Source organism: Anoplopoma fimbria, chromosome 8 (genome assembly GCF_027596085.1).
Source record: "Anoplopoma fimbria isolate UVic2021 breed Golden Eagle Sablefish chromosome 8, Afim_UVic_2022, whole genome shotgun sequence".
Lineage (NCBI taxonomy): Eukaryota > Metazoa > Chordata > Actinopteri > Perciformes > Anoplopomatidae > Anoplopoma > Anoplopoma fimbria.
In genome coordinates this window covers 26,016,698-26,034,061 of record NC_072456.1, presented here as the reverse complement: position 1 = coordinate 26,034,061, position 17,364 = coordinate 26,016,698, and the positions used below count along the sequence as shown (strand labels likewise).

The 17,364-nt window shown below is 42.3% G+C and overlaps 1 protein-coding gene across 1 annotated transcript in view; it reads right to left on the bottom strand.

Annotated features, from left to right (window-relative positions):
* Positions 1-673: 673 nt before the first annotated feature.
* Positions 674-17,364, bottom strand: part of LOC129095025 (capping protein, Arp2/3 and myosin-I linker protein 3-like) — a 32,824-nt gene continuing 16,133 nt past the window's right edge. Inside the window, exons 18-40 of the mRNA XM_054603370.1 lie at positions 16,949-17,030; positions 16,705-16,801; positions 16,431-16,485; positions 14,775-14,947; positions 14,601-14,669; positions 14,128-14,221; positions 12,715-12,813; positions 12,497-12,616; positions 12,299-12,412; positions 12,048-12,223; positions 11,850-11,937; positions 11,635-11,754; positions 9,352-9,418; positions 8,907-9,094; positions 7,863-7,942; positions 5,400-5,573; positions 4,278-4,476; positions 2,903-3,593; positions 2,707-2,801; positions 2,408-2,534; positions 1,332-1,403; positions 1,052-1,159; positions 674-725 (exon numbers count right to left, since the gene is read on the bottom strand). Of these exons, the coding sequence (XP_054459345.1) occupies positions 685-725; positions 1,052-1,159; positions 1,332-1,403; positions 2,408-2,534; positions 2,707-2,801; positions 2,903-3,593; positions 4,278-4,476; positions 5,400-5,573; positions 7,863-7,942; positions 8,907-9,094; positions 9,352-9,418; positions 11,635-11,754; positions 11,850-11,937; positions 12,048-12,223; positions 12,299-12,412; positions 12,497-12,616; positions 12,715-12,813; positions 14,128-14,221; positions 14,601-14,669; positions 14,775-14,947; positions 16,431-16,485; positions 16,705-16,801; positions 16,949-17,030 (3,129 nt within the window). The 3' untranslated portion in view covers positions 674-684. The remainder of the gene's footprint in view (positions 726-1,051; positions 1,160-1,331; positions 1,404-2,407; positions 2,535-2,706; positions 2,802-2,902; positions 3,594-4,277; positions 4,477-5,399; positions 5,574-7,862; positions 7,943-8,906; positions 9,095-9,351; positions 9,419-11,634; positions 11,755-11,849; positions 11,938-12,047; positions 12,224-12,298; positions 12,413-12,496; positions 12,617-12,714; positions 12,814-14,127; positions 14,222-14,600; positions 14,670-14,774; positions 14,948-16,430; positions 16,486-16,704; positions 16,802-16,948; positions 17,031-17,364) is intronic.

The window sequence follows — 17,364 nt, the reverse complement described above, 5'->3', positions numbered from 1 at the left end:
ACCAGACTCCATTGATAAAACCAGTAATTTTCACAGACTGATAAACGTATTTATACATAAATTCCAAACATAAATATACCATTATTATGTGACTTTGGTGAATCAAAACTAACCCTGTTAAACACCAAAGTCGTACAATATCACAAACAAACTAAGCGATCAAGGCAGTGGTAGACAAGCAACTCCTGTGTTCTGTGAGGTAAAAGTACTGTTTTTGTCAACGGAGTCTCGTGTCTTTGAAGAGAGCAAAGTAAAAGCAGTGAGAATATTCTAAATATAGCGTACAATTAAACTGATTGATTCTTTTAGGTTTCTAAAAACCGTCCACAGCAGAACATTGAATTGCTCCCATGCTGGTTCTCCTGTCTGTTTCTCCAAACTCCATCTACTGTAGTAGAACACTGACTGTGTAGAAGAACCTCACACAGACACACTTCAAAACATCACAACTATCCCTTTAAGTAAAGTGAGCGTTTCAACAGAAGGGATTAATAATGCTTTATGATGTCTGTCAGACATTTTCTCTCTGGCTCTCCCCTCCTCATATGTGTTTTTTCTTTTTCTTTTTTTTTTTTTTTTTTTTTGTCCTTTGTGTCCTCGTTGGATAGAAATGCCCCATGGTTGTCTTGACAACGCTTCGGCCGGACAGCAGCGGGGTGGATTCTTTTTTTCTCCCCCTGGACATCATAACAGCTCGCTGTGACCAGAAGCTGAGTCGAGGCTGTCTGTAAAATAAAACAGGACAGAAAAACTGATCATTGGAAGGGACTATTATCCCCCAAAATATCACTGCGATATCACTGTTTAACAATACAAGAATCAGTTCACAACACGTAGAAATGTACAGTAAGAATCCAATGAATTAGCGTTGTTTTTATCTACTTAACTACTATTTATAGATAGCAATTTAATGATCATGTTCCTTAATAACAACACATTGTGGTGTTTTATTACCACTTCACACTCGGTAACATCTTCTACACACACACAAACACACACACATATATATATATATGTATATATATATTTAAATAAAAACAGAGACGTGTACCAGACAAGTCCAGGGACTTATTTCTGTTTTGGGGTAGTCTAGGTTTTTTCACGGGGGGTTTGCGATTTGGGGGCTTCTCAACGTTATTAGGGCTTTCCCTGTCAGTGCCTGAGTTCAGTGAGGACAAAAAAACAAAACAAACACACAAATTAACAGTTAGATACAGACGCTTTACACACAGATAAACGTATATACATTAACATGAATATATACTGTGTAGAAACTTAGTTATGTAGATTATTAATGGTGTATACTGTGAAGGAGAAAAGACAAGTTGCACCTGCGTCACAAGACATGGCCTTCCTGTTTCTCTGTGGCTTCACCGGCGCATGAGGTCGCAGTCCTTCTTCACCTGGACAGGTATAAAAGACAAATTAGTTTACATGTAATGAGTAACACAAGTATGATATATTTCTCCATTTCTGAAGAGTGAATCCAAGGCTGGAGTGTCTTAAACCTGCATTCTCTCTAATGGCCATCAGGGGGCAACACTGGTTGCAAAAAGACGTCTGGTTGTAAAGAAGTCTGTGAGAAAATGACTCTACTTCTCACGCGTGTCAATTTCCGTTTGTTACAAGTATACAGTCCGTCAAAATAAACTTCTGTCTTCACAGGAATCAATTAAAATAGGTTTAGGCAACAAAACTACTAAGTTAGCTTTAGGAAAAGATGGTGGTTTAGGTTAAAATTGTTACGGAATTGCCTTTACTGATATACAGAAGTTACCCTGACAAATAAATCAACGTTGACTTCTTGTTTCACACGGGGAACGAACAGCAATCGTTATCGAAAAACTGTTATTTGTGTGACCCATCAACCTTGCCCTTACGTGGGACATTTACTAATTACATTGGTATACATTGGCATTTACGTAGGTATGGCTACGAACGAGTATGAGAACAGCCCGTCTCAATCTCTAGTTTCAAGTCTTCTTCAACACAGCATGATGTTCTTTTGTAAATTATTGCCCATTTAGAGTCAAATAGACCATAAAGCAGGGTATGCTTTAGGGCGGGGCTACCTTGTGATTGACAGGTCTGCTACCACTGCCAAGTAGTCCAACACAAAACCACTGTAAAGCCACAACGTTCTGTTTCCCCCGTCTACTGCTGTAGCTTCATAAGGTAACCCACAGATATGAGATGTTATCGACCCTCTCATCTAACTCTCAGCAAAAAAGCTAATATTTTCAACAAAATGAGAAACTATTCCTTTAAAAAGTTCTGCTGCAAGTTAAACTGTTTATCTACACCTTGTTAAAAATAAATTAGAGTTTTAAACATCAAACAAACCATTTACTGGGACATCAAAGTCGGGCAGCGGCTGAAAAAATATGATTCTCATAATTAGAGTTACCTTGACTTGCAGCTCTGTCTGGTAATCCGTACAGAGGCTTGTGAACTGGAGGCGGCACAGGAGGAGGAGGTAAGCTCCTCTCATTGGCTGATTCTTTTGGAAAAATCATGTACGAGGACGTCTTTGGCTGTTTGCGTGGATCAGAACAGAAAAACATGAACAAATCAAAAAAAGACAATTATCTCTACTGGCATATTTGCTCTAGATTCACAGTGACCATTGATGTATTTATATTTTGGTTTTTAATTACACAGAACAAACAGGACAAACGAACCATGCGTGGTTAAAAGAATGCACACCTTTTCTGGAATCGGAGGAGGATGACCCTCCGAGTCTCTTCTCTTTTCTCTTTCTTTCTTTTCCATCTTCTCTACATCTCCTTCCTCCTCTGTACCTACGAATCAAAAAGAAGTCACAGTCAATCACAGTTTGTCACAACCATGGCAGCAGAAACCTCTTTTTACAAAATCTAAACCGTGGCTGACTGACAGTGACCTGGTAGAACGTCTGAACTCTCCAGACGATGTCTCGGCCTCAGTTTGGACAGGTTGGGTTTGCTGCTTTGCGGCGGTGGATCGGGTTTAGATGCACAGGAAGTAGCTCGTCCTCCTCCGGTGGTCCTCCATCCCTCCGAGAACCCTCCACCGCCGTCGGGGCAGTCTGTAGCCGCCGCCGCCGCCGCCGCCTCTGTGCTCCTCAGATCCGTTTCCTGTTTCGGCGAGGGCGTCCGGTCCGACGGGTACGGGGGCAGCGGCCTTTGAGCCAAGTGAAGCGCCTGCACTTGTCTCTCTGACTTCCTGCTGCCGGGTCTGCTCTCGGTCCACTGATTGTCCACCTGTACGTCCGGCGGCCTGTTCTCCGACCACGACCGGTCTATCTGCCTGCCGCCCATCCACTGTCTCTCTATCTTTCTGTCGATCTGCCGCTGGGTGTGTCTGTCGACGGTCCACTGTCTGTCCAGGTGTCTGTCCGGGTGTCTACTCTCAGTCAAGTACCGGTCTGTTGGTCTCTCCGTCGTCCTCGGCTCAGTTCTGTCAAACCGAAGTTTCTCGGCGTGCTGCTCGGTCTGCCTCGCCTCCAGCCACGGTTTGTCTGGATGCAGCACATCCGTGGTCTTGTGTTTGTCGTCCATCCAGTACTTTTCCGTCTCTAACGGATGTTCAAACACAGAATCCACTTCGGATTTCTGCCGAAACACAACAAGAACAGGCAAATGAGGAGATTGAACCCTAGGAAGAATATTACGTTCCCATACAATGAAACTTCATCCTGAATTGAATTTAGCATGACAAATTATTTCTCTTGGAACAAATTTGATTTGACGTATCAAAATCAGTTTAAAATGAGTCTAAGGAAGTCCGCTCAGTGAGGAGGTTGTGGTGATGGATGGGTCAAAAAACACAGGGTGTCCTGTGTTAAACCAAGTACTTTTGATGCCTCAACATAACAAAGTACTTTTGTTGCCTAAACTTTTCCAAGGAGTACTTTTGTTTGCCTAAACATCATAAAGTACTTTTGTTTCCTAAACCTAACCAAGTGCTTTTCTTGCCTTAACATAACTAAGTCGATTTTTTGCAGTTTTGTTTCAATTTCGTAGTCATTTTAAGCCAAATTATGTATTTTTATTCAACATAACCAAGTAGTCATGTCTTCTAAACCTAACAAAGTAGTTTTGTTGCCTTAACTTAACCAAATAGTTTTGTAGCATTTTGTTTTATTTCAATTTACAACGTAAACCACGAGTTTCAAACTGCGAATGTAATTCAGGAGAAAATGTTCATCCCTTGAAATATAAATTGGGGTGCAGTTTTTATTTGCATGGGAACATAATTGTTAGGAGACAGGGTTGGGCGGGTCACACTGTTTTTACCTCTCTGGGAGAATAAAACGGGTGTTTGCTTCCTCCAGCGGACGGGTGAGGGATGCCCGGCACTGGCGGCGGACTCAAAACGAGAGTATTTTTCCCCTGGTGGTCGTTAATTTTCCCATCAGCCCCTTCACCGGGAGATCCAGCTCTGGCGGCGGACCTTGGAGGCTGAAGGAGTGTGTAGACATTCTCTGTGGCTGTCCTAAAAGTTGGGAGACACCGAAGATGTTAGGCCTGCATGGAAAAAACCAGCTTCTGATATTTACACTGATTCAAAACACAGGATTAAGACCCTAAGAAGTATCTTTTTGCTGGCAGAAATCAGCCATCTTCCTAATCTGTATTTGACATGCAACGGTTCATCTCTAATCACTTGGCTGACTGGATCTAGAATCGGAGCCGCCGGCTGTCGGCTACATCTGTGTACACTCGCTGCTATCAGCCCGCCTGCTCTTTGGAAGCTATCAGCCATTTCTGGTATCAACAAAGAAATGAAGGAGATTTGGAGTGATATTTGTTGCAGTATTTATGAGGTTTAGTGCTGCTGACTGAAGAGATAAATGTGAAGCTGAGCAGTAGAATATGGAAAGAACAGTGTTTACTGTTATCTAATGCAGGTGTTTTCAAAGTCTGACACTTAAGGCCCATTGTTCAGGCAAAACTGTGCCACCCACAAGATTTTGGGCAAATTGGCATCATTTAGAATTATGCCGAATTATCTATTATCAGATTATTGTTGCAATGTTGCCACGGCTCTACAGAGGGCTATCACTGAAATACTTTGAATACTGAAGAAATCTAAAAAAACGTGACAATTCTCAGGCAAGTTCTGAAGTTAAAGTGTCTTTTTCCATGATATTCTAGGTGGATTTATGCAAATATGATCCACAATGTGATCAGATATAATGATATCCTCGGGAAGTGTGAGTCACACTGAATCTAAAAATATGTGTATCATGTCTCTATGTTCAGAATTCACTAATTTATGTCTTTGAAAATGAGTTTTTTACGCATATCGCATCACCAGTCTTCCCTTATTCAACTCCCAGTTTGATCTCGTGCACCATGTGGGCATTGTGATGTGTTTTTCCATTGTGTCAGTGTTGTGTTTGTGCACACACTAACCCCGAGGCTGTCGTAGCAACAAAGTGACACCCGTCTCCGTAAACCTCTGCTTCAGGCTCCGGCTCCTGATTGGACAGAGTCTGGTTGCGGTTCCTACGGAAACCAAAGATGGCCAGCATGTTTCTCCTCTTCTTCCTCCTCAGCGAGTGGGCTTTGTGCAGGGAGGAGAGCTGACTGAAAGAGGTGAGAGAGGTTGCATGTCACACATAAAGTCTAGTCCATCGGTCAGGATGTCATTGAACTCATCATGGCGATCCACGCCGGCTTTTTGTCTGTTTTGCTTCTGGTACATCCGCCTGTTTTTAGCGTTACTGCTACACAGTGATTTATCTAAAGTGCACTTTTTTAATATTATGAATGCAATCATATTAAAAGCTCTGACTTAAGCTGATTATGTGCCGTGTGAAAGGGAGCAACGTTGTTCTGATAAGAGGGGTAGCTGTTCCTAAATTCAGCTCCTCCAAAATAAAGGCTCACCAATCTGCTGCCTCTGTACATCAAAGGGCCACACTGGAGGTTTCATCATGTTCTCACATTCATTTTTAATTCTGTTTCGTTTGCGTGATTGATGTAGAACCAAACTTAAAGAACTTTGAAAACTTTTCCTTTTCATATCAAAAGTCACATCATGACAAAAAACTAACATCTTCCTTTGAGCTATGTGGAAAAAAAACACCTCTCCTTCCTGAATCTCAGACCCCTTTGATCAACAACAAGCAACCCAACCCCAAATGCTCCAAACAGCCAGCTCCCGCTCTTCTAATCATCAAAGAGAGACTAAATTTATGTTATGATCGAGCAGAATATGATGGACAGCAGATTCAATTGCCTCTGAGCCTCCAGCGGGATGTGCTAAACAAGCTGAACATCGCCACGAGAGTACTTCAAAGACAGAAAACACACCGGTCAGAGAAACACAACCTTCTTGAATTATAACAACCTGAACATGAGCCAATTAAAATGAAGCCTCGGTGGAGAAACTGTCAGAAAACCCAACAGGGCCGTTGGATTGTGTGGATCTGATCGCAAGTATGGTGTTAATTTAACATGTCATTGGATTAAGATGGAATAAGGAACATGCAGTAATGCAATCTTTTAATGTTTGTTCATGTCATGTTTAATAACTTTCTAATAATAATATCTCACTTAAAGGAAATACTGCAAATCTGAACATTGCCTGATATAACGGATGGTATTTGTTAAGTTTGTAAAAGTATGTTGGTTGTTATGCCACTAAAGGCTTCAACCAAGGTTACATTTTTGTAGAAGATAAACGATAAGTAAACATGTCTTCTTCTTCTTCTTCTTCTTCTTCTTCTTCTTCTTCTTCTTCTTCTTCTTCTTCTTGTATTTACTGTATAAAGCTGTTCAGCAGCTAACTCTCTCGGATGTCCTTGAACTAGAACATCTCTCAAAGCACAGAGTTTCTGCTCACAGCTGCGTTATCATGCGACAATACCTTCAACGTGACAAAATGCTCACTGTGATGAATTACCTACAAAATCTCCAGCGAGTTTCAGGACTCTGTAAGTTGATTTTAAAAGTGCGGAAACAATGAAAGGAGACTATGATCCCTTGAAAAGTAGGAACTCATTCTAAAAACTTGGGATGTGCTTTTGGGAAACGGCAGTAATTTAACATCTATGCATCAAGAGGGACATTTGGGGCTTTTAAAATGCTTTATTTTGGGATCACGGCTGTGTTAATGCATATGACATCAATTTGGTGAGGGTTTGAGTTGTTTTTTAAATTTTATTTTGGAAGTACAACCTCAGCTTCTATATTTCCTACAATAAACTGTGTGGCCAAAAATACAGACACTCAGGCCCTTAAGGACAAAAAATGTCCCCATTGAAATCCATTAAAACCTACATTTTTGATCCCACTGGCAGAGTAGAACATAATTCATTATATTATATCAGGCTTTCAATCAAGAGCCCTGGCTTCAAAATTGGAGCTTTTACTCTTTTCCATCAGATTGAGCCATTTTCTCATGTTTGTCCTATGAGCCTAATACATGCTATTTTCCTTGTTTCCACTAGGGGCATCACTGCTGTATTGTGGAGCACTGCAGTGTTCAAACTGCAAAATCAATGTTGTTGCTAATCATTGACATATCTCAGACTGTCAAAATCTCCCTAGCACTAAGTATACAGAAAAGTAATTTAATGTTTGTGTTTTCCTAAAAAAACAACAGTTGCATTTTTTAAACAAACATTTGGAAGGGTTATAATTCTGAAGATTTATGAATATTTGGAGGTTATGATCAGGAGTGATGTTGATTGAAAGATTGAACTCAGTGAAAGTTGAAAATAATATTAATATGTAGTATTCTTATAGCAGTTTTAGGAGGGGACATTTCTGTCCTCTGAGGTTAATATATTAATATTTGTGAATGGTAGTTAAAACATGTAAATCGAGGGGATGCTCTGTTTGGAGAGAAAATAGCAGAGAGACTCTTACCTGTCGGGGAGCACTCTTTTAGTGTAGAAATCTGGGAGTCCATCATCAAGAGGGCTGATTCCTCCATTTTCACTGCAATGCTGCACACACACACACACACACACACACACACACACACACACACACACACACACACACACACACACACACACACACACACACACACACACACACACACACACACAAACTCTTTTTAATAGAGGTCAGTTCACTCACACTGGGTTTCATTTGTAAATGTTCTGTATGCAATAAAACAAATGGATTACACTGGCTTCAGTGAGATTGCATAATCCAATTGCAGCCATTCACTTTATATAACTTCTGAAAAAGACTGCCAGCATGCATGAACATTAGGGAACAGCAATATTATAGATAGATAGATAGATAGATAGATAGATAGATAGATAGATAGATAGATAGATAGATAGATAGATAGATAGATAGATAGATAGATAGATAGATGATAGATACATTATAGATAGATGGATGGATGATAGATAGATATGGATGGATGATGGATGGATAGATAGATAGATAGATAGATAGATAGATAGATAGATAGATAGATAGATAGATAGAGAGATAGATAGATAGATAGATAGATAGATAGATAGATAGATAGATAGATAGATAGATAGATAGATAGATAGATAGATGGATGGATGGATGGATAGATAGATAGATAGATAGATAGATAGATAGATAGATAGATAGATAGATAGATAGATAGATAGATAGATAGATAGATAGATAGATAGATAGATAGATAGATAGATAGATAGATAGATAGATGATGGATGGATGGATGGATGGATGGATGATAGATAGATAGATAGATAGATAGATAGATAGATAGATAGATAGATAGATAGATGGATGGATGGATGGATGAATAGTTAGAAAGATGGATACATACTTTAGATGGATAGATGGATAGAAATAATATTGGTATATTGTATAGTATTCTGGATTACTGCACACATTTCACATTACTTTACTAGAGGCCCTATGTGTCAAAAGGTGCCGACATCAAACCCGCCTCACCGTCTCAGCAGGGATGTGCCCTCCTTTGTGCCTCCGCGGAGGCCTCGGTCGGACACGCGTCACATGGTGGAGCGGCAGGCCCTGCGTTGGCAGCTCCGACAGGCCCTCCCAGGATGCCGAGCGGGATAGCGGCGAGGAGTACGACGGCACAGAGGGTGGCGGGGAGGAGCTGGAGTCATCACACAGACCTGATGGCAGTTGGAAAGATCATAGAGGATGTGAGGACGAGAAACTGAGAAGGAACATTCAAGTTGTTTTTTTAAACAACCGCCGACCGCTCTGAGATGTACTGACTCAGTCTTTGCTTGGGTCAGATTAAAACAGCCATTAACAGACTTCTCAGATGGAGAGACGGGAAAGGAAAAACAGAAAAACACACTAATGGATCCTGAGAGAGACGGGAAAAGAGAGAGAGGAGGCTAAGAGGATTTACAGCGGTACTCACTCAGCCTGGTGGAGACAGGTCGTATTCGTCTCGTTCTCGAGCTGCGCTTCTTAATGGCTATTGTGTCCTGGAAGGCAAAAAATAAAGAAGAAACGATACTGGGATACTGAAGGACAGCATTAGAGGAAGAACCACAAGAGGAGACGAGTAAACAAGTCAAGTAGCACAAATGATACAAGCTCCCCTTTAGGCCAATCTGTGATTCTGCCGGTGCAGTTTGGTCAAGTCCACTTTTTAAAGCAACACGTGAAACAGAGCACTGTACAGATTGAACATGTAAAAACAGTCAATACAAGACAACAAACACACTGGGAGATAAAAAGGTAGATAACTAACAGTACAAACAGTTGATGATGTGAATCACTCCATTAGAGAAAATCTTCTCGGCTGAAGGAAACTTGATCAAAATACCGAAACGATGAAAATTGAAAGCTGAAGTTGGTAGAAAGATTTCACCATGGCGGCAAACAGCTGGTTGTTTTTTAGCCATGCTACTTGCATGACTCTTGCAATGGCAATGCCAGTCTGTTGGCCTGTCAATGTCAAAAGCTTAAAATAACTTTTTTTTATCCGTAACTCAAGTATTCATCTGCCATTATAACAACTTCACAAATGTCTAATAGGATAAAATGATTAATGGTTGACATTTTGGACAGACATGGATGCAAACTGCAACTTGACTGGTTGACGCATAAGTGTGTGTGTGTGTGTGTGTGTGTGTGTGTGTGTGTGTGTGTGTGTGTGTGTGTGTGTGTGTGTGTGTGTGTGTGTGTGTGTGTGTGTGTGTGGTTCAAATGTGTGTCAGTGTGTGTCGTGTTACCTAGGACCTAGTTAGGAGGTTGTGTAGTTGTGTGAGTTGCCTGATTGTTAACGATATAAGTCCGGTTGATTGCTTTGGCTTGCATCCATGAAATCTGGTCCAGTATTGATTCTGTGTAAGACTTCAGCATCAACTTGAGCACTTGTGTAAAAAACTGTGTAAAAAAAGGTTAACTCCATTTGTGCAGAAGCTGAAAATAATGTCAACCTTCCAAAGTCAATGATGGTGCACTTTTTACATCACCATCATCGAGTCCATCCTCTCCTCCATCACCTTCTGGTACGCTGCTGCCACCGCCAAGGACAAGGGCAGTCGTAATATTTGTTTTGCCGAGAAGGTGATTGGCTGGATGGGCAAACATTGCGCCCGACCCCTCCCACCCTGGACATAACTTTTAGTCCATCCCCTCTGGCAAGACCAAAACCTCACGTTTCTAGGCCTGGGACCTCGACTGACTTGCACTCATCAAATTCCTTGTGGGAAAACGTACTTGACAATGAACCTTATTCTGATTCTAATTGAATGCCAGTTTGGCTCACAGTTTAGGAAGTATAGGCCTTCAATCAGGCCAATCAATGAGACATTTCTAAAGGCCAAAACACAATGTAACTGACAATACACCGTCAATCCAAGTGTTGTTGAAACAACTCCAGTGGAGGTTTCTAGGGCTTTTCAAATGTTGACCTTCTGTCAAGAAAGTCAGTGTGATGTTTCAAATGCCAGATCCCAGAGGAAAATCCATCATTCCAGCAAACCATCACTGTTTTTGGGTTAGAAATATATTTCTATGGTAAGTGTAGGAGAGTGAAGCTAGTTTAAACGTCTTGTATCACTATTATACAATAGAATACAAAACTCTATTAACGACTTTGCTGTTCAAGCCAGACAGAAATGGGAGACAGAATTCATTTAACTGAAGAAGATTGGAATAATAAAAAATCACACAAATGCTACCTCGGGGTCTTGGCAAGAGTTCAAAGAACATAACACTATATTTTGTGACTTGAAAATGAAAATTTATACCAAAGGGACAAAACAAATGCTGTTGGCAGTGTGGTTAAAAAAAAAGTTATTTAATTATTTTTTTTGGATAGTCCCTTGTACCAGGATTTTTAATAAATGGCAGCTCGTAAAACTTTGAAGAACAATTGACAAAGTGAAGACGTTCCTCTGTTTGGTTACCAATGCCAATAGTGAGTGTGGCGTTGAAAATGATGCCGTCGCTAGGGCGATCTGCTTAGGACCCCGCCTACAACGAGGGGTTACCTTCTGCAGTGGAAAACAGAATAGAGAAAAGAACCTGGTACCAAGGGTTAGTCGAGTCGAGCAGACCCAAACGATGCAGCGGAAATGAAGCATGACATGTTAACATCTCAATAGTACCACTGAGATACAAGAGGACTAATGGAAAGATGGACATCCGCCCAATATGAGACAACATGTGTTTGTATATTCATACTCACTATGCTGGTGCTGAGCTCCTCATCTGTGACGTCCAGAGAGTCTCTGTGTCTGTTGAACCTCCAGCCTGTCCCGTCGTCACCCGTCCCATCCCAGCGTTTAAGATGAGATACCTGCCGAGTCTGAGACACACAGCAGCGCTCTTCAGTCCCCCTTTGACGCCCTCTCAATCACTTTGTCTCAGACACACAATATCTTATACCAGAAGTGTATCTACCAGGGTCTTATGGGTGGCGTAGAGCTCCTGCAGGATCTGGTCCACGATGGAGTTGGTGAGATAGGAAACCACCGACAGCTTCACTTCTCTACAGACGATTGGGTCAGAAAGGGAGAGACGGAGGTTAAAAGTGAGAGGAACTCAAACACCTTTACTGCAGCTGCTCTGGGCTTTCCCATTTCTACGCCAGTCTCTTACTCTAAGGCTCGGTGGATGTCCTGAGCTGCTCTTTCCATCAGAGCCGTCCGGATGGCGGAGCGAGGGATGGACACGCGCTCTGAGACGGACGATAGCGAAGGACTCAACCTCTCCGCCGCAGAAGACGATAGAGGGCAGAGCTCGCGACAGAGCGACACCATGGAGTCGACGATGACCTGCAACGGAGGGCCTACGATCAGTAACTCAAGTCATCTATGAATCACGGTGTGGAAAGACGCCGCTAGATCTACCTGAAGCTCTTTGTCAGCAGCTTTGGCGAGTTCACCAGCCAGAGAGTCCAGCCGCTGACGCACCGGCCCGTCCACGGACAGCACATGAGCCAGCTCACACAACGAAGGGTACAGCTTGAATGAAAAAGAAAAGGATTGAAATTGCTGTGTTACAATAATGCAAATACTACACTCACAGGTTTTTTTTCCATCACTCACAGCGCGGGAGTTTCTGGCCTCTTTCAACACTTGTTTAGCAGCTTGGATCTCCTCCATCTCGCCGGCGCCTCGTAACACACACACCTGCTGTTGGACGCGCACGCAGAGCCGTTCCATCACCTTGGAAACAGACAGGTGGAGGGGTAGTGGGGGAGGGGAGTGTTACGAGCGCAATCACACATAAAACAGTCATGGACGTGCAGTGCATGGAGTGCTACCTGCTCGGCGGTGCTGGTAACCAGGCCTTGGTGCAGTCGCAGAGCCTGCCTCTGGGAGAAGCGCTGCGTCTGGTTGTTCCTCACCAGAGAGCGCTGGATCTGTGCGGCAAAGAGAGTGAGGAGTATAATAAAAACTGGCAGCGAAAAACACAAAGAGGACGGACATAAAAGATATGGCGGTGATGCAATAAGGGCAGATTGTTGAGGAATCAAAGTGCAGTGAAGCAGAATGAAAGGATGCAGAGAAGAGGAGGCGGCTGTATCAATTCTGGGCCCCGTTTCCAAAATGCATCTTAATGGGCTATTCAACATTTTTCAACCTCAACCTCATTTTCCCATGTTGTGAATAATGGGAGACAATCTATGAAATTGGTCCAGTATTGATGGAGAACGCAGCAGATGGCAGCCGCTGAATAGGATCAGATTGTTATCAGAAGTGTATGACAACATTATAGTAAGAACCTTACAGAGAAATAAAACATTTTTCCTGACCTTTCTGTTTGTTGTTGTATCATGTGACTTGTTGCCGGGAGACTACGGTGGAAACGTGAGTGAGCGTTGGACAGAGTTTATTGTGTTGCAGGGCAGAAAGCGTAGCTTGGTGTTACCTTAAAGATATTCAATGTCATGGCTGAATATTCAGATGATTTAGACAACCTAGATGCAATGTGAGATTTACGAACAAGAACTCCCTTGTCCTCTAGAGAGTAGAGTAGTTTTTTGTTGTAGGTTGTATGGTTCTTTCCATTAGGTTGTCAGATGTTGCCCCGAGCGATTTCATTACATCCTGTTTAGTGGCTGTCATTCCCTCCGCTTTATAGCGGGTATCAGCTCATTGTTTAGCTGCAACTTAACTCCAGGCTGCAACCTCTGGTTCTGCCGAGTAAGGCCAATGCATAACTGTCTAGAAACTTGCATTCTCTCTTCTGTCCATCAGGGGGCGACTCCTCTGGTTGTATAGAAGTCTATGAGAAAATGACTCTACTTCTCTCTTGATTTATTCCCTCAGTAAACATTGTAAACATGAGTTTATGGTCTCAATCTCTAGTTTCAAGTCTTCTTCAATACAGCATGATGTTCATTTAGTAAATGATGCTCCATTTAGAGTCAAACAGACCATAAAGCAGGGGATGCTTTAGGGCGGGGCAACTGTAATATACGGTGTCTCTTTGTCGATCCTCCGCATTCCAAATATGGTAACTTCTGTTCATTGGTTGCCAAAAAAACAACAATGGCGACGGCGAAAAGGCCGAACTCAAGCCTTCAAAACTGCGGTCCACAAACCAATTGGTGACTACACGTCCACTTATATAAAGTCTATGTTTCAGTCAGTAGTTACTCTCACGACTCTCTATTCTTTTCATAAGGCTTAGTGGAGCATTTAGCAGCATTTAGCAGATGGTAGAGGCAAACCTTGGTCAGTGCCTGCTCTGTCCTCTCGGGGGCGCTGCGGTACGCCTGGCTGATGTCACTTAAGGGTAGAGGCATGTACTGCAAGGTGAAATTACTGAGAGAGAGAGAGAGAGAGAGAGAGAGAGAGAGAGATAAATTAGGGTACAGAGGAAGAGACGAGTTATTGAAGGAGACAGTAACGAACTAAAAAGAGAAAATAAGTGGGTTAAAGATTCAACGGTTAGTTAAGGTTAAGTTCATCCCAAAATATCCCTCTTTTGTCACGCAACCAGTGAGTAATACTTTGATCTTTGCAACCATGTCATCCTCAGCCCTAAAGAAAAGTCTGGACCAGTTGAGATATCAAAGTGGAAAACAACAATTTGCTCAGCTCACGTTGCAAATGCAAACATATAATATAAGGTATCACGCTTTCTTAAAATTAACACAGTACAGACGATCTAGCATGCACATCATTTTTATTTGGAACTTACTGTTCGAGTGCTCGGGCCACATCTAGAAACCCTGCTGCGGAGGTGTTGTTGCGATCCCATGTCACACTCCTGCAGGGCAAAAGTGGTGAGTTGCATTGAATACAAACCTCCATAAAGAGCACAGGTTATTCTGTAAGAAGAAATATTCTCTCTATATGTTTATTTTCCCTTCACCTGATCGTGGTGTTGATCTGCAGGGCTTTGCTCAGCATCTTGGCTCCGATGTCGTCCATGTTGTTCCCGCTCAGGTCCACTTTCCTCAGGCAGGTGTTGCTGCCCAGGGCGTTGACCAACACGGTGCCCCGAGAGCGCAGGCGCGAGTCGGCCAGGGAAAGAGACTGCAGGGCCTGGAGAGGCGTAGGGGAAAGAGGGCATGTGTGTTAAAGTGAGTGTGTGTGCAGATTTATTTAGGAATAAATCAACAACTGAGCGGGGAAGGGGACTGGAGAGCCGTGGTGAAATTTATTGCGGATGATGTGACTCCTCGCTGCACATGACTTAACATGCTGTATGTATGAATTATTTACAATGTGTGTGTGAAGTGATACAGACACTGTGCCCGCAAGATACAGAGACAGTAATAATTAATGATACAGTGACACGTCTACAGTGAAACATAATTCAAAAATGATGTGTTCAGGAACCTTAAAGGGGACATGTCATGAAAAACTCCCTTCTTTCAGTTTTTCAGTTAGGTTTCTGTCGTGCCTTAAACTCCAGATACAAAACTTTTTATGGGAAAACATGAGATTCAACAAGCCAATCAGATTTGGCTCCCCTTCTTATGTCACATGGAGGTAGAGTTGTTCAGATACCGGTCTCAGAAATGCCACTAATACAGCCTAAAATGCTGGATCGGGTATCGCTGAGAATGCCACCCAACCTGTACATCCTTCCCAATCGCTACTGCACACATGCAAAAGTGAAACTACATACTTGTGGTTAAACACATTAAGGCACCTTATTTTTTTACCTGATAATGCTTCATTTGTAACAAGTCATATAATAACAACAACTAGTCTTGAAATCAGCAGTATAAGAGATAGTTAACGCTAGCTTTTAGCTGTTTGCAGCTAAATAATGGAACTAACAGCTAACAGAGGTTGCATTGAGTTACATAATTATATGTTTAAGATCCTTTCAGTAAAAATGACTATTGTCAAAAGATGAATTATAACGTTACAGTGATTGCATAATTGTAATCTTGTGATATAATAATTTTTGGCGAGAAAATGAATAAATCCGGTTGTTTGAGGGAGATAAATAAATAGATATATGAGAGAGAATTGACCCGTTTCACTTTTTTGTTAAACGGTGCTCAGTACTCGGGTATCGGCCATAATCTTATTTTGGGTATTGGAATTTAATTGGAATATACTGACCCCCATCTGAGAACTATCTTTGCAAAGGTGCCCCATATTTTACTTTCAAGCCAATCAGAGCAGACTGGGCTTTTTGGGGAGGAGGTCTTAAAGAGACAGGCGTTAAAACGAAGCGTTTCAGACAGAGTGTGACTACAGGTCTATTCAGAAAGACAGTATGAGAAAAATAAATACTTTTTTGAACATTTAAGCATTTAAACATGTTTTAGTAGAAACCCAAAATACAAGTATGAACCTGAAACTTATGATGATTTGTCCCCTTTAAGTCAAATTTATTATCCTAATAATTCTTCCAAAATCGACGGAGTGAAAACACGTGATGTTTCTGCGTCGTTGCAGCTGATCCATTTTCTATTTGGATGATTAAGGAATACCAGTGGCAGCAATCTTAATTTGCATCTTGCAGTATGTTTTCAAGCTTGAGGAGATTTCCTGCGTTATCACTCACACACTCCTCCTCCTGTATGAGATGAACCAGCTTCTGCAGGACTTCATCCAGAACCCTGCAGACAAAACAGAGAGGCGAGGCCGGGATGAGCTGGCGTGACTCATTTTCTGCTGCCGGCGAGCCGTCCGCCGAAAGGGAGCGGCAGCCGCTTATTATGAAACAGGAAGTTCAATCACAGACACACATATTCGAGCTGGCATGTTTAGAGCTCGCCTTCACACGCACACACACACAAATAACTGCAGTAAATCGTTTCATAGAGCACCGACAGCACCTGTTTTTGATGTTGAAGTTTTTGCCCAGATAGAGGTGTTTGAGGGAGGGGTGTCTGGAGAGGGCCGGCAGTACTGTGAGCAAGTCTGCATCGAGACCTGTCAACACACACACACACACACACACACACACACACACACACATATATTTACATGTTTGATTCATGAATAACACACTCAGACCTCTCCTGCCCGAGGACAGGGAGTCAAGGTCACAGAGGGATGTGATGCAGCGAGCCACCGTACCGTTGTCCGACATATCCAGAGTGCCGATGGAGGAGACTCTGGGGAAGAGTTCCTGGATTACAGCGGCTCCGGCAGACCGAAGCTGTAGAGAGCGATAGAGAGAGGAAAACCAACATATGCACAGGCATGATGAATCCCAGTCATTTTAAGGTTCAGACTTTGGGGAATTGTTCTATTTTCCCACACTGAGGCAGATTTATGAATGCTCTTTTTTGACGTCTCTGCAGGCAGTCTGAAGGTTTTGTTGAGCTCTGCCTTGCGATATGCAGCAGCAATGCTAAGCGGCAAGGAAAACATCTTCGGCTACTTGTTAGCTCATCACTATTAAATGTAAATGTATAAATGTTCAAATAACTTTGAAGAGCTATTTTCCATTGTCAAAGCTGTGGGTGAACATTAACAGGAACTGATTGGAA